The 26,588-nt window shown below is 51.7% G+C and overlaps 1 protein-coding gene and 1 long non-coding RNA gene across 3 annotated transcripts; one reads left to right on the forward strand and one right to left on the reverse strand.

The window, feature by feature from the left end:
- Positions 1–588: 588 nt before the first annotated feature.
- LOC112676695 (uncharacterized) lies at positions 589–7,320 on the reverse strand. The gene is made up of 3 exons (XR_003146662.3): positions 6,751–7,320; positions 2,513–2,700; positions 589–2,012 (listed from the first exon to the last, which is right to left on the reverse strand). It is a non-coding gene; the product is annotated as an uncharacterized LOC112676695 (long non-coding RNA).
- HNF1A (HNF1 homeobox A) lies at positions 5,682–26,287 on the forward strand. 2 transcript variants are annotated; one of them, XM_025474230.3, is made up of 10 exons: positions 5,682–6,216; positions 12,973–13,172; positions 18,215–18,401; positions 18,861–19,102; positions 20,123–20,274; positions 20,416–20,617; positions 21,251–21,442; positions 22,614–22,735; positions 22,822–22,966; positions 24,886–26,287. In XM_025474230.3, the coding sequence occupies exons 1-10, from the start codon at positions 5,891–5,893 to the stop codon at positions 25,011–25,013; spliced, it is 1,896 nt and encodes a 631-aa protein (XP_025330015.1). In that variant the 5' UTR covers positions 5,682–5,890; the 3' UTR covers positions 25,014–26,287. The 2 variants fall into 2 exon arrangements, with proteins under 2 accessions (XP_025330015.1, XP_025330016.1); XM_025474231.3 differs by lacking the exon at positions 5,682–6,216 and adding an exon at positions 10,737–11,224.
- Positions 26,288–26,588: the final 301 nt, after the last annotated feature.

Consider the following 26,588-nt stretch of genomic DNA (forward strand, 5'->3'; position numbering starts at 1 on the left):
TCTGTGCCCAGGACATACCGTACGTTTTGCCAATAGGTGGGGATCCAGAGATGAACACCGGAGTTGAGGAGTAGGACTGTGGGTGCCAGCATAGCCTGGGGAGCCTGGCTTTTTGGGTGGGGGGCATAGAGGAGCTACCACTCAAATAAAAATAGCTTTACCTTAGGGTGCCTATCTGGCTCAGTAGGGGGAGCATGCGACTCTTGATCTGTGGTGTCCTGAGTTTGAGGTCAACATTGGGCATAGAGATTACTTTAAAAAAAATTAGTTTTTTGACATAAAAATTAAATATTCATATTAAACTATTCAAATCATACAGAAAAGAACAAGCATGAAAGTAAAAATTACCTGAAATCCCACTATCTAGAAATAACTGCCGTTAGATCTTTGGAGACCATCTGTCCATATTGCTCACTGTGGTTTATTCTGACACGTGCACACACACCAAATCGCTTATTATACATTTCACTGCATTATACATGCAGGGTCTGAGACTCCCTTCCTTCCTTCCTTCCTTCCTTCCTTCCTTCCTTCCTTCCTTCCTTCCTTTCTTTCTTTCTTTCTTTCTTTCTTTCTTTCTTTCTTCATTCTTTCTCTCTCTCTCTCTCTCTTTCTGTCTCTCTTTCTTATAAAGAGCTTTACTGGGCAGCCCAGGTAGCTCAGCAGTTAGGCGCCGCCTTCAGCCCAGGGCCAGATTCTGGAGACCCGGGATCGAATCCCACGTGGCGCTCCCTGCATGGAGCCTGCTTCTCCCTCTGCCTGTGTCTCTGCCTCTCTCTCTCTTGTCTCTCATAAATAAATAAATAAAATCTTTTTTAAAAAGAGCTTTACTGAGATATATTGCATATACCATAAAGCTCATTCATTTAAGGCATCAGTTCAATGGTTTTAGGACATTGTACACAGTTGTGCAATTATCACCTACAATCTAATCCCTTCTCAGTTTTGTAGAGCTATAATTGACATACAGCATTGTATTAGGTTAAGGCGTACAACGTGATTTGGTATATGTATATATTGCTAAACGATCACCATTAATAGTCTTAGCTAACATCCATTACCTCACGTAGTTACATTTTCCCCCTTTTTTTGATGTTTCTTTTCTTTCTTTCCCCAACACTGCTGTTTTTTTTTTTAAGATTTTATTTATTTATTCATGAGAGACACAGAGAGAGAGGGAGGCAGAGACACAGGCAGAGGGAGAAACAGGCTCCATGCAGGGAGCCCAATGTGGGACTCAGTCCCAGGGCTCCAGGATCACACCCTGGGCCAAAGGCAGGCGTAAACCCCCGAGCCACCCAGGCGTCCCTGTTTTTGTTTGTACATACTGTCCCATCCAAGGTAACTGATGTTGACCAGCTTCCTGGTACTGCTGGTCCTGTTCTAGGGAGGTAGGGAAGGCTGGCTTGTGAAGGCTCCTGTGGCTGTTGGCAATAGAAGGGATCAGAAGGAGACCCAGGAAGATCTTCAGGACAGGTTAACAGGTAGAGGTGTCCAGGTAGAGAAAACAACTCATGCAAAAGCATAGATGTGAGAGTGTTCTGGGTGTGCCCTGGAAGATGCTCGATAGTGTGGCTGATTAGAGAGTGGAGCTGGGGTATTGATGGCCTTGAATGCCAGAATCAGGGCTTATAAGTCAAATGGGATTTTGCAAAAGTTCTTCTTATGGGAAGAACTTTTGCAAAAGAAGAGAACTCAGCCTGGCCAAGGGGAGTGGAGCACTCATGTTAATAGCCATGTAAAGACAATCATTCAGTAGGGCGATGTGCTTACGTTACGCCAGGCATGGTGCTTCCTGTGTCTTACCTCCTTTATCCTCCTAACAACTCACAGGGCAGATAGTGTTTTCATGTCCATTTCAGCAAAGAGGAAACGGAGGTGCAGAGATGTTACTCAAGTTGCCCAAGGCCACACCGCTGGTAAATGGCAGAGGTAGACTCAAACTCAGGCAGCGGTGGCCAGAGTCTGTGCTCTTGGCCATTGTTTCATCCTTGGCACCATAACCTCTTAATCTGCAAAACCCGTTTGAAAGTGACAAGGCCGATAGGCAGAATTACCCAGAACCACCATCACCTTCACCAAAGTAATAGTAACAAATATTTAGTGAGAACAAACTGCTTCAACAAAAGCAGTAGTGTGGAATAGTGGTCAGGGCTTGGATTTTGCCCTCAGAAGGATTTGGGTTCAAATCTTAGCTCTGCCCTGCACCCGCTGGGCAGGTTACACAGTCTCTTAGAGCCTCAGTTTTCTCAGCTGTAAAATGGGATAATAGTACCTACTTACCGACTCCTACTTAGGGAGTTAAATGAGAAAACAAACCAACAGTGCATAGACCAGCCCATGTTCGATAAGGGTGAAGGGTCAGGAGGAAGAATGTACGAGTTTGAATACAGTGGGGCCTGAGTTGGGATTTAGGGTGGTAACTGAATTCCAAGAGAGCCCTGAAACTGGTTGAAAGGGCACCCCTCTTGCGCTGCCTCCTATGGCCAAGGGACACAGCCTTATGCCTTACCTGAACTCTGGCTTTGCAAATCGTTGCTTGCCCAGTAGGAGAGAACGGCGATAAAGCTCAGGGCTACCACTTGCTGAGTATCTGCCGTGTCCGTGTCCCCGTTGCTCCTTGACTAGGCGGGCCGCTCGCGGGTGTGCACAGGTGCCCCAGACGACTTTAGGGGATTTTTAGGTGGTCCACAGCGACACCTGCCGGACATCGTGCAAACTGCTAGCTCAAGGTAGTTTCTCGTTTGAATGTCGGAACTTCGTTCCTTTGGAGGATGGGGAAACTCGCTAAAGCTGGGTTAGGGGCGGTTCCGATTAAAAGCAAGTATCCTACAGAAATTACTGTGGCACAGAAAATGAGGGCGGAAATGCCCAACATAATTCCAAGGATCGAATTGCGCAGAGTCCAGCAAGTTCTCATTCCATTAGTATGTATTTAGGTTTATTCCAGAAGGAACTAAAATAATATTTTTTCTTTCAACTTATGTGTATTTTTCAAGTGGCCTCTAAGTTTTTGGGACATAAATATTTAAGAGTTGTTTTGACCCAAATACTTGCAAAACCAGTTAGGTTTTATTGGGGGGGGGTGTTTATTTGTTTAGCACACGAGTGGGAGTAGGAGGTGCCCTGAAATAATTTCGGAGACACTGAGGGTGCCTTGAATCAAGAAAGTTTGGGATCCCTGCATCATGCTCTTTACCAAACGTTGTCTTAGCAGCCCTAGGAGATATACCTCTGTTTTATACAGATGAGTCTAGAAAGGCTAACTCACGTGCCTGAGGCCCCCCGGGGGTGGGGCTGGAGGTCGAATGTGGGAACAGTGAACATTCAAACGAGGTCTTGTGTCCTCTAGGATGCAAACAGTTTCTCCATTTACATTTGTCTGCGGATTGTGGGGAAGGGCACCCCTTTCTGTTTGGGGAGAAGCAGGGTCATGTTCCTGATGCGTCCCTTCTTGTTCATCCCAAAGGGCCCTCTCCCGGGGACCAGGACCGCAGCGTCGCGGCCGCTGGGGGCAGAAGCTCCGTGAGGCTCTGCACTTCCCCCTCCTCCCACCACCACCAAATCCATCAGGAGTCCCAGGCTCAGCCACCAGGCTGCGGGAGGACTCAGCAGCCAGCACTCAGCGGCGCCGGCAAGGATCCAGGCACCGCCGGTGCCCTCCCTCCGGGTCCCTATTCTAGGTGAAAGTCACCAGGGGGCAGCGGGGGGCAGCAGCAGCCGCGTGGCCGCAGGGAGGAAAAGCACTGCGGGCAGGGGCGGTCCCACCTCCCCAAGGGGCCGCGGCCAGCGTCAGCGTCAGGCGCACAGGCAGGCTGTGGGCTCTGGAGGATGCTGAGCCAGTCATTTAATGCCTCTGAGCCTCTGTCCTCCCACCCGTCGCCCTGCGGAGGGGAATGCAGGGCCTACTAGGTGGACTTCTGAGAATTTAATCCGTTACTGAAGCCTATACTTAGTGGAGCGCGCCGCATACATGGTCCTCGTGCAGTGAAATTTAGCCGCCTGTGCATCTTCAACAAATAATTATTGAGCACCTCCTGTACCATCGAGGCAATGCTCTAAGCTCTGGGACTCTAGCAACGAGAAGACCGACGAAAAAGCCCTGGCTTCAGGGAGCTTGCACCGTAGCAGAGGGACACAGAGCATAAATAATACACGGAACACCCAAGGCAACGCCAGAGCAGCACTGTCCCGAGGAAAGAGAACACGAGCCCCATATGTAACTTACATTTTTCCAGTAATACTGTTACAAAAGTAAAAAGAAATGGGTGAACTTCATTTTTCTAATTTTTAATTTAGAAGATTTTATTTTTAAAAAATTAAAAAAAAAGATTTTATTTATTCATGAGAATACACAAGAGGAGAGAGAGAGAGAGAGAGAGGCAGAGACACAGGCAGAGGGAGAAGCAGGCTCCATGCAGGGAGCCCGACGTGGGACTCAATCCCAGGTCTCCAGGATCAGGCCCTGGGCCCAAGGCGGCACTAAACCACTCAGCCACCCGGGCTGCCCAATTTTAGAACATTTTCATCATCCTGCAAGAAATCCCTATACCCATTAAGCAGTCCCTCCCTCTTCCCCTCCCCTCAACACCCTACCCCACCCTCAACCACTAATCTACTTTCTGTCTGGTATGGATTTGCCTCTTCTGGATATTTCCTATAAATGGAATCACGTGTGGCCTTTGGTGACTGGCTTCTTTCACTTTACATAGTACCTTCAGGGGGTCACTCACGCTGTACCAAGTGTCTGCGTCTTGTTCCTTTTTATGGCCGAATAATACACAGTTGCATGGATACACCACATTTTACTTATCTGTCCATTGCTGGATATTTATGCTTCTCCCCCTTTTTGGTTATCATGAATGATGCTGCTGTGAACATTCACATGCAAGCTTTTGCAAGAACATGTTTTTAATTCTTTGGGGGTTGGCATTAATTTTGATTTTTAATATATTGTAGAAAAAGGTTTTCTCGATGACTGAGTTTTTGGATGCCCCTTAAACAATTTATACTTGAGGCAAGTGCCTGCCTGGCCTCCTCTGGTTCCCACCTTATAAGCCTTGTCCTTTGCTAGCAGTGTGGTTTTGGGCAAGCTGTTCAGCCTCTCAGAGTCTTGGTTTTCTGGTCTGTAAAACAGAGATGATCCCTATACCCACTCACAGCTATTAGGGGGCTACAATGAGGCAATGTCACATTTCCCAGACCAGCACACAGTCGACTTAAGTCAATGTGTCTTTCCTACAGAGAGGCCTGGTGTTGGGCCTGGAGAGGTGGGTCCCAACATGGCTGTGACCTAGCACTGACCTTGAAGAAAGCTGGCCCACCTGCCTCGAACCGCTTCTTGCTCCAGTTCCCAAGGGAAAGCTGCTCTTTTTTTTTTTTTTTTTCCTTCCCTCTCCTGCCTCAGCCTGAGCCCCCCGTCAAAGTCCTCGGGGGCGGGACCCCAAGCTGTTACCAAAAGGCCTCCGTGGCCCCCCAACCCTTCCATCCCGGCTGCCCTGCACCCCCTCCCCCCTGCTCCCCCCCCACTCCCGTTGAAGGCCTCGGCTCCCCCATCCCTCTGCACTGCCATGAGGCCTGCACTTTGCAGGGCTGAAGTCCAAAGTTCAGTCCTTTTGCTAAGCACACGGATAAATATGAACCTTGGAGAATTTCCCCAGCTCCAATGTAAACAGAGCGGGCAGGGGCCCTGATTCACTGGCCGGCTGGGGCCAGGGTTGGGGGTTGGGGGTGCCCACGGGGCTTGGTTAGTGGGGTTTGGGGGGGCAGTAGGTGCAAGGAGCCTGGTTTGTGGCTGCCTGCCGGTCGGCCAGCAGGTCGACAGCCCGCTGGGTGGGGGAGGCGGCCGGTTTGGTGGCCCCGGGCCGCGTGGCCCAGTGGCGGCAGAGCCATGGTTTCTAAACTGAGCCAGCTGCAGACGGAGCTCCTGGCGGCCCTGCTCCACTCGGGCCTGAGCAAAGAGGCACTGATCCAGGCGTTGGGTGAGCCGGGGCCCTACCTGCTGGCTGGAGATGGCCCCCTGGACAAGGGGGAGTCCTGCGGCGGCGGTCGGGGGGAGCTGGCCGAGCTGCCCAACGGGCTGGGGGAGGCGAGGGGCTCCGAGGACGAGACGGACGACGATGGGGAAGACTTCACACCGCCCATCCTCAAGGAGCTGGAGAACCTCAGCCCCGAGGAGGCGGCCCACCAGAAAGCCGTGGTGGAGACCTTGCTGCAGTAAGGACCCCTTCCCCATCCCCGGCATCCAAGGAGCCTAGGGACCCCCCCCCCCCCCCCAGCTCCTGACTGGACCTTCCTCCGAGTCCAGCTTTCCACGAGCTCTAGTTTTTAGCCTGGCTGCCGGGAAGGGCCACAGGGCCCGTCAGAGCTCCGGGCGTCCTTGCTCCCCGGTGGCGGTGGCGGGAGCCTACGAGCCCCTAACCAGGCCCTCTGCAAGGTCGGGAGTCCCCAGGAGCCAAGGCTTTCAGCCCAGAGCCAGGAAGCAAGCCCGTGGCCCGGGGGAGCTCTGAGATGGGGACAGAGCAGGCACGTCTGTAATTCATGTGCCTGGAGAACCGGAGGGTGGTGGCAATGGTCAGTCACCATGGCCCTTTCTACTCCCCCAACCCTCCCCTCCCTGCTAGGCATTCCAGTTGCAGGCTCTGGGGCCCGGAAGCACTGTTAGTGAGAGGGGGGCCGAGGCTGGGGTTTTAGGGGCTCCCTCGGCCACCTAGGGACTCAAGCATTAAGCTAGGAAAGCCCAGGTCTTACCTGAGGGAGATGGAGCCTAGGGGCAGGACCTGCTCCCCTTTCCTGCACAGCTTCAGCCCCTCCGCCTCACCAGCAGGCACCCTGAGAGGTCTCCCTGTTGTGCACCCCCATCCGCTGGCTGGTTCCCCAAGTCCCAGAGAACTGGGTGGGTCTGAGCCCGATGCCTCCCCTCTCCTCAGCAGAGCTGACCTGGTTACTAATTACCCATGAGCTTTATTATTTCTCTTTTGTTTTATAAATTTATAAACGGTAAAAGGCTCTGATAAGGCCTGTGATCATTAACTTGTAAAGATGGTGGCCTGGGGAGGCCTGGGCCAACCAACCCTCCTACCCAAAGGGGCGGGGGGAAAGGGGTCTAGGGGCTGTGGGGACTGCCCTCCCCAAGGCTCCTAAGCTCCAATCCTAACAGCCAGGCCCCAAGCTGAGGTTTCAGGTGCATATGGTCGGATAATGTTGGGATGAACGGCGGCTGACTAGTTAGCTAGGGATAACTGCTTCACAGCTGGGGAAACTGAGGCCCAGCGAGGGGAAGTAGCTCGACTAAGGCCACCCACTGGCGCTCCACAGCCGCTCTGCTTGGTGCTCTCAATTGCGGCGGCTGGGCAGTGGGAGAAAGAGTCCCAAACAGACTCTCTACGGGACCTTTTCTGTCCAAGGTCCTGATCCCAGCTTGGGGTGGGGGGAGCCCTCAGGGTCTGCCGGGCCTTGTGAGGGCCTGGGCAGGGGGCAAGGGAGCAGCCAGGGCCCCCTGACTTGGCAGGAAGAAGAGGGCAAAGGGCCCTGCTGCGCTGCAGGGGAGGGGCAAAGAGTCAGGCATTGCCAGACCCAGGGCGAGGGCGACAGGGGACAGGGTGGGGCCGGGCCAGACCTGCTCCGGGGCCCAGATAGCACTGGGGGCTTTCGGGTGGGAGTGGGGGCAGGGGGTGCCAAGGGCCTTTCTTACCTGGCTGGGTGGGGCCTCTTGATCAGCAGCCCCTTTGGTGGCATGGTGAGTAGGGGGGAGGCTTCATCCATAGCACCCGAGGGGGGAGCAGGGGTCAAAGTGCTCCCTGGGAGCCAGCAGAGACCTGGAAGCTGAGGGAGATCGGGGAGCTGTGGAGGAAGAGGGAGGGCGTGGGGTTGGGGGGGAGATGGAGAGGCCTGGAGAAGGAGAGGAGAGCAGAAGAGCCGGGAGGGCCGAGGGGCTCCCACCCAGCTGGGAGAAGGGGCTGGGGAGAGAGTGAGACACCCCAAGCTGCAGAGAAGGCTGGAGTGCTTCCCGCCTGACCCGATTGGGTTTTCTTTAATGCTAACAGCATGCTATTTACTTTCCATTTAAATTTGAGATGTTGCTATAAATTATCAACCAGCTCCTTGTTCCTGCGGAGTTTATAACTAACTACCTGGGTTACTTATTGTTCAGGTAACAAAAGGGATCTGAAAACGCCCCGAGGGAAAAAAGTGGGGCCTCTACCCTCAGGACCCAGGAGGGAGTGGGGTGGGCACCCCTGATGAAAGCCTGGACAGCAGGGCTGGAGGAGCTTAAGGCTGGAAAGGATGGTGCAGAGGCAGGGTTGCCAGTGGACGCCATTTCTCTGGAGAGGACGGTGTGTGGGAAGGGGCAGGGTGGGTCCTGCCCCCCGCCCCGGGTACCTCGTGCCTGAGGCCACAGCAGGAGCCTGAGCTCTTCTCAGACCCCCACCCCCCTTAGTTCACTGTGTGACCTTGGGCAAGTATCATCTCCTGCCTCATTTTCCCTAATTGGCCAGTGAATAAAATTCAAATTCCCTGTCCTGGTTCCCTGACCTCTTCTCAAGGGACCTCTGTGCCTCCCTCACATCCCTCCCAGGACCCCCAGGAGGGTCGACTGACTTTGCTGATTCCCACCTCAGGGTCTTTGCATGTGCTGCTCCTTCTGCCTGGACACTTCTTTCTAGATCTTCCCATGACCAATGCCCTCTCCTCCTTTTGCTCAAGGGTCATCTCCTCAGGGAGGCCCTCCCTCACTGCCCCCATCTAAAAGCAGGTCCCACCAGAGTCACTCTCTCTTTCACTACCTTCTGTTACTTTCTCTTGTCCCTTAACTTTACGTACGATTGTTTTTGTCTGGTTTCTAACTCCTGCCATGAAAATAGAAGCTGTTCAAAGACAAGATCTGTGGGGTCTTGTTCACCACTCGTACCCCCGATATGCAGCCCAGTGGCTAAAATACAGCATGAATGAATGAATGAGTGGCGAGGATTCCCTGAAGCCCTGGGGACATCTGCTGTTATGGCCAAGGGAGGAACCTGTACCCAGGGCTCCTTCCTGGGTGTCCTCTTGGCTCCTCCCTGTCCCTGAGCCGCCTGAACTTCAACCTGAGGGATGATGTCCTGGGTCCCCTCCATCAGGCAGCACCAGGTCTTTGAGACCCAGGAAGACAGTGGCCACGGTGGGACAATCTGATATCCCTGACTGAGGCCGACCTGCCCGGGTTCAAATCCCAACTCAGCCCGACCCTGACTTGGGCAGGTGATTTCACGTCCCTGAGCCCTGTGCCCTCTGCAAGGCATGGATGACGATAGCACTTACCCACAGGGTCAAGCAGCATGCAGGCGCAGTGAACGGTTGCTAGGAGTAATAGTCCCATTTTACAGATAAGCAAACTAAGCCTCAGAGAGGCAGTGACATGCCCAAGATAATTTATGAAGCAGTAAGGCCAGGACTTGGACCCAGGCCGCCCTAATCCCACGCTCTGCACAGCATCCTTGAGGTTGCATGCTGACCGCGCTGTCCTTATAGGTCTATTTCTCTTTTTATCCTCTCGTCATTCTGCTGTTAACCTCACATCCACTCACTTCCACGTGGTGCTCGAGAGCTCCCGACCACTTACAAATGCGTTAAACTTGTTTTCTCCTCCTGGCAACTTATGAAATTCTTTTGGCCGTGTATCACGGTTGGGGAAACTGAGGCACACAGAGGTTGAGCAGTTTCCCAAGGCCACCTGGATAGTGCGTGGCAGAGCTGGGATTTGACCCGAGCTGGGAAGCTTCTCTGAGCTCCCCCAACCTCCATGCACTGAGAACTCCACTCCCCCTCCAGACTCGTGGCCCTTCCCACTGGTTTCTGAGCTCCATAGCCCTTGGACCCTCTGAAGTCCCAGGGGCCAGCGAGCCAAAGGCCCAAAGTCTTGAACTTCTGATTGATCCCTCCCAGAACCCATAAGAGGTGGGAGGAGGAGATGTGGGCAGATCTTCACGTCTCCTGGGTCCGCTTCCCTCTGCATCAGGGCTGGGAGGCCCATGACCACATCATCCATGATGACGACGATGTTGATGGTGACAAATTGTTGTATTTACTGAGCACTTACCATGTATCAAGCCTCGCTCCTCCCAGGGGCACTGTGAGGCAGGCGTGGGCTTATGGCACCATCCTGAGGAGGCATGCGGCATACACGCGGGAGGTGCTAGGGCACCACGGTGGGAGGTGAACCCAGGTTGGCTTGAGCCTTAAACCCACTGGAGAGAAAGCAGGAGATACCTGGAGACATGGTGCATTAGTTCTGGGTTGGGGAAACTGTCCTGGGAAGAGTCAGGTCCCTGGAGACTGGGGGTGAGTGAATGTGTGTGGTGGGGGAAAGAGACAGAACGAACAACAGAGACACATGCAGAGACAGACAGAGAGAGAGAGAAGAGAGGCAGGTAGAGAGAAACTAAGAGATAGGGACACACACACATGGAGTCAAATGGGCAGTGACGGGACAGTACATCTTCAGTTGGAGCCAGGGAGGCCCGGCTGAGAGGAAGCGGAGCTCATTCTCCCCGGGGAAGGGAGAAGGCGGGGGTGGGGGGGTGGGGGGTGGGGGGTGGGGGGGTGTTGCTCAGCCTGCAGCAGGGGGAGGAAGGAGGCCATCAGGCAGCCTGGCTCCAGAATCAGATAAACATGTTTGCCACGAAGCACAATGCTGGACTTTGTACTGCCCTTCCCTCCTGCCTCTGACTGGCACCCAGGGAGCCGGGGAGGGGTGGAGAAGGAGGATCCTAGGAGCCCTTGAATGCAGGGAGGAAGAAGAGCTTGGGGGGAGTTCTGAGAGGTCCGGGCAAAGCGAAATATTCTGGAGTCCAGGCTGGGTCACTGGACCAGTGCTCACCTTTCTGAGGTTCAGTTTTTCCCATCTGCGAAATGGGCATACAAGTAGCACCTACTTCCTAGGGTTATGGTAAGACTAACATGACCAGCCCTTAGCACGGTGCCTGGTTCAGGGTAAATACTCAAGGAGCGCGATCCTCCCATCTGTCATATGGACGCCGCTGGGGCTTGGCCGACCGGCGGCTGCCCAATGCAAGTGGGACCATCCCCGCCTCCCTCTCCTCCCCGTGCGTGGGAACTGCTGCTGATAAAAAGGAGGGAGTCATGGGGCCCAGCGCTGTGCCCTCACCCCTGAGAAGGGCATCGTCAAGGGGACAAGGCCAGGCTGGCTCTTTGGGAAGGAGAGAAGGGGAGAAGGCAGTACGGGGTGAGCTTCAAAGTACTGGGGATTTGTTTGCTGTTTGTTTCCTTACAGTTAAGTTTTAAATGCTCTATATTCATGTATAGCAGATTATATAATATTATAGTATGTTGCATATTTTAAAGATTTTATGTATGTATTCATGAGAAAGAGAGAGAGAGAGAGGCAGGCAAAGACACAAGCAGAGGGAGAAGCAGGCTCCATGCAGGGAGCCCAATGTGGGACTCGATCCCTGGTCTCCAGGATCACGCCCCAGGCCGAAGGTGGCGCTAAACCCCTGGGCCACCGGGCTGCCTGCATATTTTAATATTACAGGAAAGCAACAGCAGACAGTGTCCCTCTCTCCCTGTCCCCAGTACCCCTTTCCCATCTTGAGACAATCAGTGTCGCTAGCCTCTTCTGGGTTCTGGTATTTCACGCAAATGGAAGCAAATATGTAGAAATCTTGGGCACCACTTCAGATTTTACCCAAATAGCACAGCAGACCTACCAGACTGTTCTGCCTGGGTGCAGGCTGAGCTTCCTCAGTGCATTTTAATGGTTGCATTGCCTGGAGGCACCGCACACAGTAGCCTTCTGCTGGACACTTAGGTTGCTTCTGATATTTTGCTGTGGCAAGCAACACGGTGATGAACTGCCTCTGACACATGCCCTTTGTCACACGTGCAAATGCTTGGGAGGTCCTGATCCTAGAAGCAGATTGCTCAAAGGGGTGAGAACCTCAGGCTTGGAGCCACACAGAGCTGGCATCAAGCCCCAGCTCTGCCTGTTTCAGCACTGTTGTACGGAGCTGCTTTCATCATATTTGTAATCGGGCTCAGGAGAGGACCAGGGCAGGAGAGGAGGGTCGAGCCAGAACAGGAGACGGAGAGAGAGACGTGCAGTGTAGGCAGTCAAGCCTGTCCCCCTGCCATTCCCCACAGTGAGCAGAGGACAGGAGTGTGATCGTAGATGGCTGCAGATCCCTTGAGTTTCTCCAGTGAGAGGCTCTCAGCCCACAGAATGAGATTCGGGTGCTCAAACACACATGTTTTTTTGTATGAAGCCTCTGAAGACCAGCCCCGTAACTCCATCACCTGGACCTGGCTGCCCCTGTGCTGTAGGGAAACTGGCCAGGCCACAGCCTGGGGTTTAGTGCAGATTTTCAGGAGGTGTCTTGACTCTAGGTGATTTTTACCCCATAGATTGACTTAAAATGGAATCCCTTCAGGTGGAATGGGACTGTTGGGCTGGCTTTGTGACCTTGGGCAAAAGATACAAGCACTCAGCATTAGTTAGAGAATCATGTTTCTCTCCTTGTTTTCAGACCCATTTTTTCCCCAATAGATCTCCCTCACCCATCCATTCATACAGCCATACCCCATCCCCATATCCATCTACCCCTTCCATCCATCCATCTACTGTCTATTAATCCATCTATCCATTCATCTATCCACCCATCCACCCATCCACCATCCCATCTACCTACCCATCCACCCATCCACTCATTCATTCATGCATTCACCATGGACATACATTATGTCAAATCCATTTTGGGTGCTGAGAACCGTTCCTGCCCCCACAATGTTTACAGGCTCTCCCAGTGGATAAGACATAGTCACAAATAACACTTCCAGGTAGGGTGAGGGGAGGATCCTTAAAGGAGGTACAAAGGTGAGGACAACCCCCACTCCCAGGGCTCACGGGCCCCCCAGCCGTGCCGGCACCACTCCCGCACCCCCCTTGCTGAGTAGGCTCTGTCTTTGTCCTCTTAGGGAGGACCCGTGGCGCGTGGCCAAGATGGTCAAATCCTACCTGCAGCAGCATAACATCCCACAGCGGGAGGTAGTCGACACCACTGGCCTCAACCAGTCACACTTGTCCCAGCATCTCAACAAGGGCACCCCCATGAAGACACAGAAGCGAGCTGCCCTGTACACCTGGTACGTCCGCAAGCAGCGAGAGGTGGCCCAGCGTAAGTAATGACCACAGCCCCGTCCTCCCTGGCAGGGCCCTGGACTCTCTGCAGCTCAGGGGTGGGGACTGAGAGCTTCTCCACCACATTACCAGGACTGGGTGCTTGGGGGGGAAGTCAGGGATTCAACGGGCACTTCTTACCTATTCTGTGCAAGGCACTCTGGGGAGGGGAGTAGGTTGGTCCTAGGTATTTGGAGGTGCATGAATTAGATCTCTGCCTTCTGGGAACTCTGCGTAGAGGGGAAGCCGAATAGATCATTATGATACAGCGAGACAAGTATTATAATATGACAGAAACAACAGTAACAGCTGGTGTTTGTGAAACATTCACCACGTGCCAGGCCCAGTGCACAGTAGTACTACATAAAGTATTTCAAAATACCGAGCCAGCAGAGGACCAGAGAGTAATCTGTTCTTCCACAGGGAGGCAGGGGCATCAGGAGGGACCACACAGAAGGAGAGCTTTCAGACTAAGTCTTAAAGTCTGAGTGGAGTTTTGGCCTATGGAGATGCAGGGAAGGGCGTTTTGGGCAGAAGGAGTGGCCCAAGTAGAGGCTCAGCGGCAAGGGAGGGTTTTCTTACTGAGACTTCACACCCCACAAAATCCCAAGTGCACTTTCACATTTTTGAGCCTATGTGTAAAAAAAAAATGTTTTTAAATTTATTTTTAATTATCCAAGTTATTTTTTAAAAAGGTAACACAGGGGCACTTGGGTAGCTCAGTGGTTGAGCATCTGCTTTTGGCTCAGGTCATGATCCTGGGGTCCTGGGATCGAGTCCCACATCAGGCTCCCCACAGGAAGGCTGCTTCTCCCTCTGCCTGTCTCTTTGCTCTACTTCTCTGTGTCTCTCATGAATAAATAAATAAAATCTTAAAAAAAAAGGTAACAAACTTAGTTTCAAAAAATAGGAGAAAATAGAGTTTACAATAAAAATCAGGTGTCCTCCTAAAGGACATTCCCAGTCTTATGTATCCTTCCAGAGATATTTTATGCATATACTAGCAATAAATAATATATATTTTTTTCTCTGCTCTTTGAAGGGCTGCTAGCTATTCCGCTATTTGGAGGTACCATATTTGTTTAACTGGCTCCCTACCAAAGTACTTTTAGGGTTTTTCCAATGTGCTGTTATAACCAACTGCTTCAGGGAACATCCTTCTTTGTATATATTTGTGTTCTCACGAGACAGTGTCTGTAGAGTAGTTCCTAGATGTGGAATTCTGGGTCAGAGAGTAGGTACTTTAAAATCTTTGCTAGATATTCCTGTAGTCCTTTATGAAGACATGGTCACAATTTGCATGTTCAGTAATTAAAAAAATAAGCTTTTCTCCCCATGCTTCCTAAACATTTATTAAAATATTAAAGTTCTCAAATTCACATATTGGTTTGCACACTCATTAATATTCATTTATTTACTTATTATTTATTTTATAAGCTGGAAAGTTTTCTGGGTCTTTTTTTTTTCAATTTGGAAAGTTTATTAAAGTGAAAAGTGGGTAGTCCCGGTGGCTCAGCGATTTAGTGCTGCCTTTAGCTCAGGGTGTGATCCTGGAGAACTGGGATCGAGTCCCACGTTGGGCTCCCTGCATGGAGCCTGCTTCTCCCTCTGCCTATGTCTCTGCTTTTCTCTGTGTGTGTGTCTCTCATGAATAAATAAATAAAATCTTTTTTTAAAAATAAAGTGAAAAGTATACTATTGAGATATGAGAGTAGGTGAGCTTGAGAGAAAGAGCAAGCTACACCTCATTTAATATTTATTATTAAAAAAAAACAAAAAAATATTTATTATTATTAATTAATTTTAATTTTAATTTTTAATTTTTTAAAATATATTTTTAAAGACTTTATTTATTTATTCATAGAGACAGAGAGAGGCAGAGACACAGAGGGAGAAGCAGGCTCCATGCAGGGAGCCCGGGTATCCAGGATCACGCCCTGGGGTGAAGGCAGTGCTAAACCGCTGAGCCACCCAGACTGCCCTAATTAATTAATTTTAAAATAATTTATTTATTTGACAGAGAGAGAGCACGAGCAGAGGGAGTGCAGGCAGAGGGAGAGGGAGAAGCAGGATACCCATTGAGTAAGGAGCCTGACTCGGGGCTCAATCCTAGGACCCTGGGATCATGACCTGAGCCAAAGGCAGACACTTAACTGACTGAACCACCCAGGCGCTCCTAAATATATTTTTTAAAGATTTATTTATTTATTTGAGAGACAGAGTACAAGTGAGAGGGGTAGAGGGAGAGGGAGAGAGTCTGAAGCAGATTCCACACTGAGCGCAGAGCTGATGAGGAGCTGGATCTTAGGATCCTGAGATCATGACCTGAGCTGAAACCAAAGTTAGTCACTTAACTGACTATGCCACCTAGGGGCCCCTATTTATTATTTTTAAAAGATTTTTAAAAAAGATTTTATTTATTTATTCATCACACACACACACACACACACACACACACACGCACACAGAGGCAGAGACACAGGCAGAGGGAGAAGCAGGCTCCCTGTGGGGAGCCCGATGCAGGACTCGATCCCAGGACCCCTGGATCACCATCTGAGCCAAAGGCAGATGCTCAACCACTGAGCCACCCAGGTGCCCCCCACCCTTTTTAGTATATGTGCAGCTGAAGTGAGCATGTGTCCCTAATTTTTTGTATGTGTCCCTAATTTTTAAAGATTTAATTTTTAAGTCCTCTCCATACCCAATGAGGGGCTCCAACTCACAATCCTGAGATCAAGAATCACAAGCTCCACTGACTGAGGCAGCCAGGTGCTCCCCCTCATTTTATATCTGTTGAGCATCTGCTACTTACCATTTTCTACTGAATGCAAAAAGCAACTTTTAAAAGCTGTGATGATCGTTTATATAATTTATTTTTTAAAACTATGATATTGGTAGGGGCACCTGGTTGGCTCAGTTGGTTAAGCAGCCAACTCTTGATTTTGGTTCAGGTAATGATCTCCAGGTCATGAGATTGAGCCCTGAGTTAGGCTCTGCGCTGGGCGTGGAACCTGCTTAATAACATTCTCTCTCTGTCTCTCCATCTGCCCTTCCCCAAACTATGATATTAGTATTATCAAGGGGCTGATTAAAACATTAAGTTAATTGGGGAGCCTGAGCGACTCAGTTGTTTAAGTGTCCAACTCCTGCTTGCAGCTCAGGTCCTGATCTCAGGGTCCTGATATGGAGCCCTGTGTCAGGCATCATGCTTGGTGCAAAGTCTGCTTGAGATTCCCTCTGCCTCTCCCCCTGCTTGTGCGCCCTCTCTCCTTCTCTAAGATAAATAAATGAATAAAATCTTAAAAAAAAAACAAACCCAAACTTCATTTAGGTTAGTTAATATTTACTGAGAAGCCACCATGGTGAAGTGTTAATATTTTCTTACAAAGATGATTATGGGGCGGCCCGGGTGGCTCAGTGGTTTAGTGCCGCCTTCAGCCCAGGGTGTGATCCTGGAGACTGGGGATCGAGTCCCACATCGGGCTCCCCGCATGGAGCCTGCTTCTCCCTCTGCCTGTGTCTCTGCCTCTCTCCCTGTATCTCTCATGAATTAATAAAAAAATAAAATCTTTAACAACAACAATAAAAGATCACCATGGATTGCTTATTCGTGCAGAAATAGCGACACATACTGAGGCCTGAGGAGACGGTGTCTCCACCACCTGTACCTGCCAAAGGAATCCTTTGGGTCTCAGGTGGCTGGGACTGTGTATGACATACTTTGAAGGCACTCTCACTAAAGTGTTTTTAGAAAACTGGCATGGCTTTAGTTTATGCTTCTTAGCAGGTAAAACTTAAATAACACGTAACAAACTCTTCATTTTAGAGTAAGTGTAGACTTTCAGAGCTTCCAGGCAGATAGTACAGAGAAATCCAGTTTATCCCAGACCCAGTTCTCCCTATTATTAACACGAGTATGGGACATTTGTCACGATCAACAAACCAACACTGTCACACAATCAGTCAGTCCATACTTTATTATTCAGATTTCCTCTGTTTTCCCCTAATGTCCTTTTTTCTGGTCCAGGATCCCATCCAGTTGTGGACATACTACATTTCATAGTCATGTTGCCTTTGGTTTCTCTGGCTTGTGACAGTTCCTCAGATTCCTTCCTTGGTTTTGATAGCCTTGACAGTATAATTTTTTTTTTAAGCTGAAATGTTTTAGTTTTCTGGGCCAAGTCACAGTGTCTGGTACTCCAGATCTTGGTCCGGCCTGCTGCCAGGCGAGATGGCCAACCGAGTCAGTGTGAGTGGGCACCCAAACCTCTGCTGCTGAGGATGTTGGAACCTGATGTCCAGCAGGCTTCTAGGGGCTTCTAGGGTTGGCTTTTGGTGAGTCTAATCCCACCTCTCCCCAGAGCACTGACGCTGGCTTCTGCCTGTTGGCACTCAGATGATGAAGGCACTGCTTCTGCATTATCCCTGACTCATCCTTCCTGCCTCCCCTTCCATAAAAAATGTCTTTCCATTTATCTGTTCTAGTCTCTTGATTGCTTGCTCAGAGATCATCGAATGGTTTCCATTAAAGTGGAACCACCTGACAAGGGCTGAGTGGGTCTCTCCTCTCCTGGTTAACCCTTGTATTTTAACTATGATTTATAGGTCCAAAAAGTTTAAAATAGTTCTGCATGTACTCAGGAGATGTGGCTTGGTTCTATTGTGCAGCCCTGGAAAGATATTTGGCCTCTCAAAGCCTTAGCTCTTCATCTGTAAAATAAGATAGCAAACGTGTTAAGTCTAAACAAATGCTAATACTTTCCTGGAGCCTTGTGTTGAGAAGGATTATGAGCTTGTATCTTGGGGCAGTAGAAAACTGTGCAGGAGTTAATTAGCAATGTCTGCCTGGGACACAGGTTAAGACAGTGGTGGTATTTGTGCTGTGTGTCATCACTGGATTAGAGGATTTCTAAGTTCTAGCCATAAGCTTCTTTGGCTCAACACCCTAAAAATGAGAAAGAATCAGGCGCATGGTCAGATGAACTGAAGTGGGGAGGTGGGAGTGACCAGCATCCTCCTCATGGCTCTCTGTGCCTACAGAGTTCACCCACGCAGGGCAAGGTGGGCTGATTGAAGAGCCCACAGGTGATGAGCTGCCAACCAAGAAGGGGCGGAGGAATCGTTTCAAGTGGGGCCCAGCCTCCCAGCAGATCCTGTTCCAGGCCTATGAGAGGCAGAAGAACCCCAGCAAGGAGGAGCGAGAGGCATTGGTGGAGGAGTGCAATAGGTAGAACGGTTGGTGGGTTAGCAGGGCTGGTTTGGTCTGGGCTGGGGCAAGGCTGGGGGAAGGTGGCTCAGAGTTCTGAGGGAGGCTTTGCAGTCCTTGAGAGCTCCTGCTGTTGGCCCAGGGGCACTCAAATCCTGCTCAGTGTCTGGAACCTAGTCCCATTCCTAGTATCCACTCCTCACCTGCCCAAGCAATCCTTGAGTGGCTGCTCATCTCTGTTCCCCCTCATTACTACCCTTTGGCTATTTTGCTCACTCTATGAATGGAGAGACTCAGATGAATGAGAGGCTCAGACACTTGTTCAAGGTCACCCAGCATAACTGGGATTGGAACCCAGATCTTCTGGCTTTAAACCCTAAGGTAGAAGCCTACTTCTCAGAATTCTCTCCCCTACCTCCAGCCCCAGGAGAGGGTTCCTCTGAGCCTGGCCTGGAGGCTCATGAGTGGCCATTTCTGCAGGGCGGAATGCATCCAGAGGGGGGTGTCACCATCGCAGGCACAGGGGCTGGGCTCCAACCTTGTCACAGAGGTGCGTGTCTACAACTGGTTTGCCAATCGCCGCAAGGAAGAAGCCTTTCGTCATAAGCTGGCCATGGACACATACAGCGGGCCACCACCTGGGCCAGGCCCGGGCCCCACACTGCCTGCCCACAGCTCTCCGGGCTTGCCCCCACCTGCCCTCTCCCCTAGTAAGGTCCACGGTGAGTGCTGTGGTGGGGGGAGGGTTGAAATAGTGGGTAGAAGAGACATGAGGGTAGGCTGGGGAGCTGGGGAGCATCACGCCAGCGGCAGTAACCACCCAAACCTCTTAGCATTACAGCTTGGTTCCTTATCACTCCCCTCCACTCGTTACACTCCTCTGTCCAGTCCTTTCATCTCCACCCCAGCAACCACTCCGTGACCTTCCATCCAATCCAGCCTAACTTGACTCAGGTCACATCCACTCAAGTCACTCATTTAAGAGCAACTCAATTCAATTCCTTTCAGTTCAATTCAATTCAATTAGATTCAATTCCATTCTGTTTACCTCATTACAATCCAATAGAGTTGCTTTATTTTTTTTATTTATTTTTATTTTTTTTAGAGTTGCTTTAAATTCCACTCAGTTCAACTAAACATAACCCAAGGAAATTACTTTCATTTTGTATGACTCAGTTCAATCCAATCCAATCCAATCCAATCCAATCCAATCCAATTCCAATCCAATCCAATCCATTTCGATTCGATCTGATCTGATCCGATTCGATTCAATTCAATTCAATCCAATTCAATTCAATCCGATTCAATCCGATTCGATTTGGTTCCATTCAGTTCAACTCCATCATGCTCAATCTAGTTCAATTAATTTCGGTTTCAATTCGACTAGATTTCATTTTGTTTGACTAATTCCCATTGTTTCTATTCAACTCTGTTCTCTGCAGTTTCATTTCAACAACTTCAGTTCACTTTGACCCAGATGTCTTTCATTGCACACCTATCGTCTACCACATATAGCACTGGCCAGTGGGGGCCATGGAGCTAACAAAATGCAGGTCTTGCCTTCAAGGCGTCAGAAGCAGCCAGCGCAGGACCAGGCAGGAGGATGCTCAAGTGGTTTGCTGGCTGCATGTGGAAAGCTGGGGCAAGTGGTCTAAGCAAACTGATGCGGTCTGGAGTGATGGGAGCCACAGAGGGCAGAGAAGTGGGGGGGTTGCTGAGGTCGGACGCTGCTCTCATTCCAGGTGTGCGCTATGGACAGCAAGCAACTAGCGAGGGGGCGGAAGTGCCTTCGAGCAGCGGTGGTCCCTTGGTGACGGTGTCTGCGCCCCTGCACCAAGTGTCCCCCACAGGCCTGGAGCCCAGTCACAGTCTGCTGAGCACCGAAGCCAAGCTGGTGAGTGTCCCCACACCCCGCAGGTGGGGAAGACCCTTCCAACCTGACCTTCCACCTTCCCTTGGCTGGGAGATCCTGGAGTGGTCCCCAGGGAGACAGTGTGGGACCCTCACCCACACTCAGCTTGGTTTCCCCTCCAAGGTCTCAGCAACTGGGGGCCCCTTGCCCCCTGTCAGCACCCTGACAGCACTGCACAGCTTGGAGCAGACCTCCCCAGGCCTCAACCAACAGCCCCAGAATCTCATCATGGCCTCACTTCCCGGGGTCATGGCCATTGGGCCTGGTGAGCCTGCCTCCCTGGGCCCCACGTTCACCAACACGGGTGCCTCCACCCTGGTCATTGGTAAGTTGGTGGGCATGGGGGGACACCTGGGTGGGAGGGCTCATGAGGCTTCCACAGAATCCAGAAGCTGGAGGAGCCACTGGGACTCATTTATTCACTCATTTATTCATATACTTATTGAGTGCTTGCACTGTGCCAGGCACTATGCTACATCAGCGATACACAAGTGAACCAAACACACCAAAATCTCAATGACTCAAGTGGGGAGGTAGACAGAAAACATAATACAGACATTAGATAATATCTTGGAAAGCAAAATGTCTATGGGAAAACTAAGTGGGGAAAGAGGGAGTCAAAATTTTGTAGATTATACAGTTTTTTTTTACTTTTTTAAGCCCAAGAAGACTTTATTTGGGGGTACCATTATGCAGAGGCTGAATATATAAGACAGGGAGCTGCTGGGAGAGGAGCCCAGAGTTAAGCCGCAGGGCCTTTGCACTGCTGTGGAACCCCAGGGCCATGGGATCCTAGTTTGACAGCCCCTGCCCATATGATGTGTTAGAGGCTCAGAGTGGTGGAGTGACTTGCCAAGACCATGTAAGTTAGTGACAGGTCCTAGTGTGAAGGGGTCTCCTGGTTCCCTGTTCCCTTCCCAACAGGAGGCCTGGCTGACTCCTGTTCCTCCTTCTCCAGGCCTGGCCTCCACTCAGGCCCAGAGCGTGCCAGTCATCAACAGCATGGGCAGCAGCCTGACCACCCTGCAGCCAGTCCAGTTCTCCCAGCCACTGCACCCTTCCTACCAGCAGCCACTCATGTCTCCCATGCAGAGCCATGTGGCCCAGAGCCCCTTCATGGCCACCATGGCCCAGATTCAGAGCCCCCATGGTGAGTACTCCTAGCCTCATGCTGGGGGAGTGGGTGGGAGGGGCTGGGGGGAGGGGAGGTTGGGGGGAGATAGGGAAGCTTAGCAGCTCTCGTGGTGTGTGTGTGTGAGTGTGCATGCGTGCAGGGCACACACGTGAGCGCCTCTGTGCTGAGGGGGTCTGCAGGGGCTCAGATTCGTACCTGTGGGCGAGAACATGTTCCAGCATGTGAATGTGTGTGGTCGTGCACGCACACGAGTTTCCGTGAGTGGAGGTGCAAGTGGATGTTGATCGGTGTTTGCAGGTGCACAAGCCACGTGTGGGAGGACAGGTCATAGTCCTTTCTCTGAAACGCATGGGGCCACGTGTCTCAGAAGTCCCACTTCTCAGAATTTAGAAAGGTGGTAGGGTGCATCCACCATATATTCTATCACACTCCGCACAGGGTTGGGGCAGCATCTTGTCATCAAAGCCCTGGGATTTCTGTGGCCGAAGGTAGAATGCCATGAGGTGGGTTAATAAAGACTTTGCGTAACTTCACATCAGGGTCGGGTCAGAGTTTGCCACCAAATGAGCTCTAGTGCTACTGAGTTTATGAAAATCTGTTGGTTTTCAGACCTTTCTGGAACTTGGCATTTAGAGTAAGGGACTGTGGACCTGTCTGTGTGGGTTTGGTTGAGTGCCTGTACTTCCGTGTGTATGGTTTTATCAGAGTCACTGTGAGAATATGTGGTTTATGTGCTTTTCTCCTGGCGCCTGAGTGCATTTTGGAGGGTCTGGGCTGTAGGTGAAACTTTGGGTTACATTTTGGAGAGGTGTCCTGAGGGTGGAGCTACGCTGTCCTCTGCTCTGTGCACCCACTAATGGGGGTTGCCAGCCTTTCCCTCCATGGCCTGTACTTAGTACAATAGCACTGTGCCTCCCAGCGCCGGTCATACCTGTGGTCCCCAGGTGTTGGGTGTGGGTTCCTGGGCCTCCACCAAGCCAGCCTGAGCAGGGTCTTGTAGTTGGGGAGAGGATCTAACCCCTCTATCTGGAGCTCCCAGTTTTGGAAATCTGTCCTGAGTCCCTAACCACTGCTCCACTGCCCCACTTCCCCCAGAGCACCCAGCTTTGAGGCCTTCTTGGGAGGGGTCCAGCCTGGCCCAGGATGCCATGTCTTTATATCCCTCTCTCTCCTCCCTCGTGGCCAGCCCTCTACAGCCACAAGCCCGAGGTGGCCCAGTACACCCACACGGGCCTGCTTCCGCAGACCATGCTCATCACCGACACTACCAACCTGAGCGCCCTGGCCAGCCTCACGCCCACCAAGCAGGTAAGGCCCAGGCCGCCCCCCCCTTGATCAGGCCCCTCTGCAAAGTGCTCCCATGGGGAACTCAGGAGGCTGCTCTGTCCCCCCAGGTCTTCACCTCAGATGCTGAGGCCTCCAGTGAGTCCGGGCTTCATACGCCGGCGTCTCAGACCACCACCATCCACATCCCCAGCCAGGATCCTGTTGGCATCCAGCACCTGCAGCCTGCCCACCGGCTCAGCGCCAGCCCCACCGGTGAGCAGCCTTTCCCTGCTCCCTCAGCTGGGGAGGAAGGTGTGTGCCACAAGCGGGAGGGCACCCTGTGCTCCCCTGAAGTCAGCCAAGAGGGGTACGAAACCACAGGAAAATGGGCCTATCTTACAGGAATGTCTCGTTGACTCTGTTGAGGAAAAAGATTAATTGAAAGAGGCAGAGGGTACTGATGAGGAGTACGCGGGGCTGCCCATGGGGCCAGAAGCGGCGCACAGGCGTGTTGGTGTGGCTCAGGGCTTAGCCCTGTTTGAGTATGTTGCCCACATTTAAAAGTTAGCTTTCACAAAGAAATCATGGTTTCTGGCTTTTCTTGGAAAATTGGAGACTCATGTTCCCATGTTCAGTGACAACAGAGTGTGGGCTCTCCAGGTCACCACATCCCACTTGACCCATTCGGTTCAAGTCCCTGGTGCCCTGCATCTGCAGTGATGAAGAGCAGGCCCCTGGAAGTCAGGCTGCTGGGCTCTGAGGCCGCAGGCGATCACTTGCTAAGTGCGTGACTTTAGGCCACTACCCTGCTCTCCATTCCCCTCCCGGAGCCTCAGCTTCCTTTCTCTAGTGCTAGTGGCTGCAGTGACAAGTTACTGAGGGATCCATGGGCCAGCCTCCATGCTTCATCCATGGGGCATGTGTCATCGTCCCCATTTTACAAATGAGAATTTGCACACTCAGGAGGTGAGGGACTTGACCTTGCCTCTGACAGTGACCAGGTGGCAGGGCCAGGACTTGAACCCAGGTCCAAACTCAGAGCCCATTCTTTTAGCCACTGGAGTCAGCCAGGGTTCTGTTTGAGACACAAGCCAACAGGAATACAGTGTTGACCCCTGAATAACACGGGTTTTGAACAGCCTGGGTCCACTTGTATGCTGATTTTTTTTGGTAGAGCACAGGACTGTTAAAAGTACTTTCTTTTCCTTAGGATGTTCTTTTTTTTTCTTAAAGATTTTATTTATTTATTCATGAGAGACACACAGAGAGGCAGAGACAAAGGCAGAGGTAAAAGCAGGCTCCCTTTGGGGAGCCTGATGTGGGACTCGATCCCAGGACCCTGGGATCACGACCTGAGCCAAAGGCAGATGCTCAACCACTGAGCCACCCAGGCGCCTCTCCTTAGGATGTTCTTAGTAACATTTCTCTAGCTTACTTTGTTGTAAGAATACCACGTATAATACCTAGAACACGCAAAATATGTGCTGACTGTATATGTTACTGGTACGGCTTCTGGCTAATAGTAGGCTATTAGTAGTTAAGTTTTTGGGGAGTCAAAAGTAATATGCAGATTTTTGACTGTGCAGGGGGTCAGTGCCCCCAACCCCCACACTGTTAAAGGGCCAACACAAGTATATGTAAGAAACTGGCTCAGGTGCCTGTGGGATGGCAAGTCTGAAAGCTGTAGGGCAGACCAGCAGGCTGGCAACAGAGGTAGGATTCCTTTTTCTCTAGGGAACCACAGCTTTTGTTCCTAAAGCCTTCAAATGATTAGATGAGACTCCCTCATGTCTTCAAGAGAAATCTCTCACTGTTTCCAGCCAACTGATTATAGGTGTTAACCACATCTACAAAATACCTCCACTGTGACACTTAAATGTTTGGTTCAATGCCTGTACTATAGCCTAGCAACGCTGACGCATAAAACTAACCACACCATCTCACCAGGGCTTCTCAAATGTTTCCACTAAAATGTTCTGAGGAGGCCACTCACTGTGCGGCCCCCGAGCCTGGCTGGGGGCGTTGATGAGACCCAAGCATAGAGGTTTGGTTTTGGAGTTCTGGTTATCTGCTGCAGTTCAGGGGATGGCAAGGCCTCGTGTCCTCGGTGCCAAGAACCCCTTGGGATGGGTGGGCGAGGTGGGGTCAGGAAGGGCTTGGCCGGCAGCCAGCTGTCTCACTCGCCCCTGCAGTGTCCTCCAGCAGCCTGGTGTTGTACCAGAGCTCCGACTCCAACAACGGCCACAGCCACCTGTTGCCATCCAACCACAGCGTCATCGAGACCTTCATTTCCACGCAGATGGCTTCATCCTCCCAGTAACCATGGCAACGCCTCCCAGGGGCTGGGCCCTGCCTGGAGCCTGCCTGGCCTACTTGGGGGGTGACTGGGACATCTGAGCCTGTGACACTTTCACTGCCACCGGAGTGCAGCCTGAAAACTGTGCCTTGGTTCCCAGCCTGCTCTGTCAGCGTCAGAAAGAGTTCCAAGGCTCCCCGACCTCAGGAGGGCTGCTTCAGTGCCCAAGAGGGGACTGTGGAGAGCTGGGAAGCAGAGCAAGACACAGGAGGGACTGTTCCTGGTGCTCAGGGTCAATCTTGTCATTTGGAACACAAGGGCCGGCCTTTGGATTTGGGGACCCTGGTGCCCCTGGTGCCCCCAGCCCATGCCTGTGGAGAGCCCCAGAACCCCCAAGGGCACTCTGGCAGTTGCACTTCTCAAGACATGAGGCTGTGGAGCTGTGACTCACTGAGCTCCAAGAGGCCCAGGATCAACACAGCCCCATCCTGTCACCTGTGTCCTGATCAGGTCCCTCCACCCTGCTCCCCTTCTAGCTATAGTCCCACATGCCTGTTTGTACCTACCCTGCCCCTAATCGCATGAGCATTCCCCAAGTGGTTCCTCTGTGCTGGGGCCTGGGGCTTGGATGCAACCCCCTGGGAGAGCTCCAGCTAGCAGCAAAAAGCATGCAGGGCTCTCCAGCTTTTCTCGTGCTGAGCCATCCCTCTCTGCAGCCTCTTGGCCGTCCGTTCTCCTGGGTATCACACCTTCTAATGCCAGTCTGGCATCTTGCCTCTGCGGGAAAGACCCCCTCTGGGCTAGGAAATCATCTCTGCCCCATGGGAGCCTGTGACTGCGCCTGGTGCTGTCAGGATTCTGAGCAACAGCTCCTCTGGCCTGTGGGGCCCTGCAGCCCCTCCCTGGTTTGGGGAAGAAGCTGCTGAGCTTGGAAGGCACCAAGGCCTGAGCAGGTGGCAGATCCGAGGGGCCCAGAGAAGGGAAAGGAACCAGTGGAGAGAAGCCACTTGCATGGACAGGATTGTCACCGGGCTGGCTGAGGGATGGGGAGAGGTCCAGCTACACCCAGGCCCCTGAGGTCCCGAGTGCCACCAAGAGAGACAAGCCAGCTGTGTAAACCTGGAGCTCCGTGGCCTCCACTTCCTGGGGCTGCTGCAGATAACCTGGCTTGCAGACTGCTCCCATCCTGGGACTGAGGAAGGGGCCAGGGAAGAACCAGCGCCCCCTGCAGCTTGCAGCCAGCTAAGGGCAAACCTGTACATTTATTTAACTTTTAGTAAAGGAAAGGAGGAACGGAAGAGTGGAAATGAGTAGTGGAAACTTCTTGCTTGTCCACACAGCGCCCAGGTGGGGCTGGGCAGGCAGAGGGAGGCGGGGGGTGGGGGGGGTGGGGGAGGGTGAGGACTGGGGCCTGAGGAGAGATGGCTCAGTGCACAGACTCTCAGGTCCCACCTCTGTCTTTGTTACTCGGCTGAACTCCGGAGGCAAGGCCACGAAGCCAGAATTTCCCCTTAACTCTGAGCTGCTCCTCTTTCCTGCAGAACACTCCTGGTGTGTAAAACCCCATCCACAAGTGCTGCGATACTTTCCAGTCTTGAG

This window comes from Canis lupus, chromosome 26 (genome assembly GCF_003254725.2).
Source record: "Canis lupus dingo isolate Sandy chromosome 26, ASM325472v2, whole genome shotgun sequence".
NCBI lineage: Eukaryota > Metazoa > Chordata > Mammalia > Carnivora > Canidae > Canis > Canis lupus.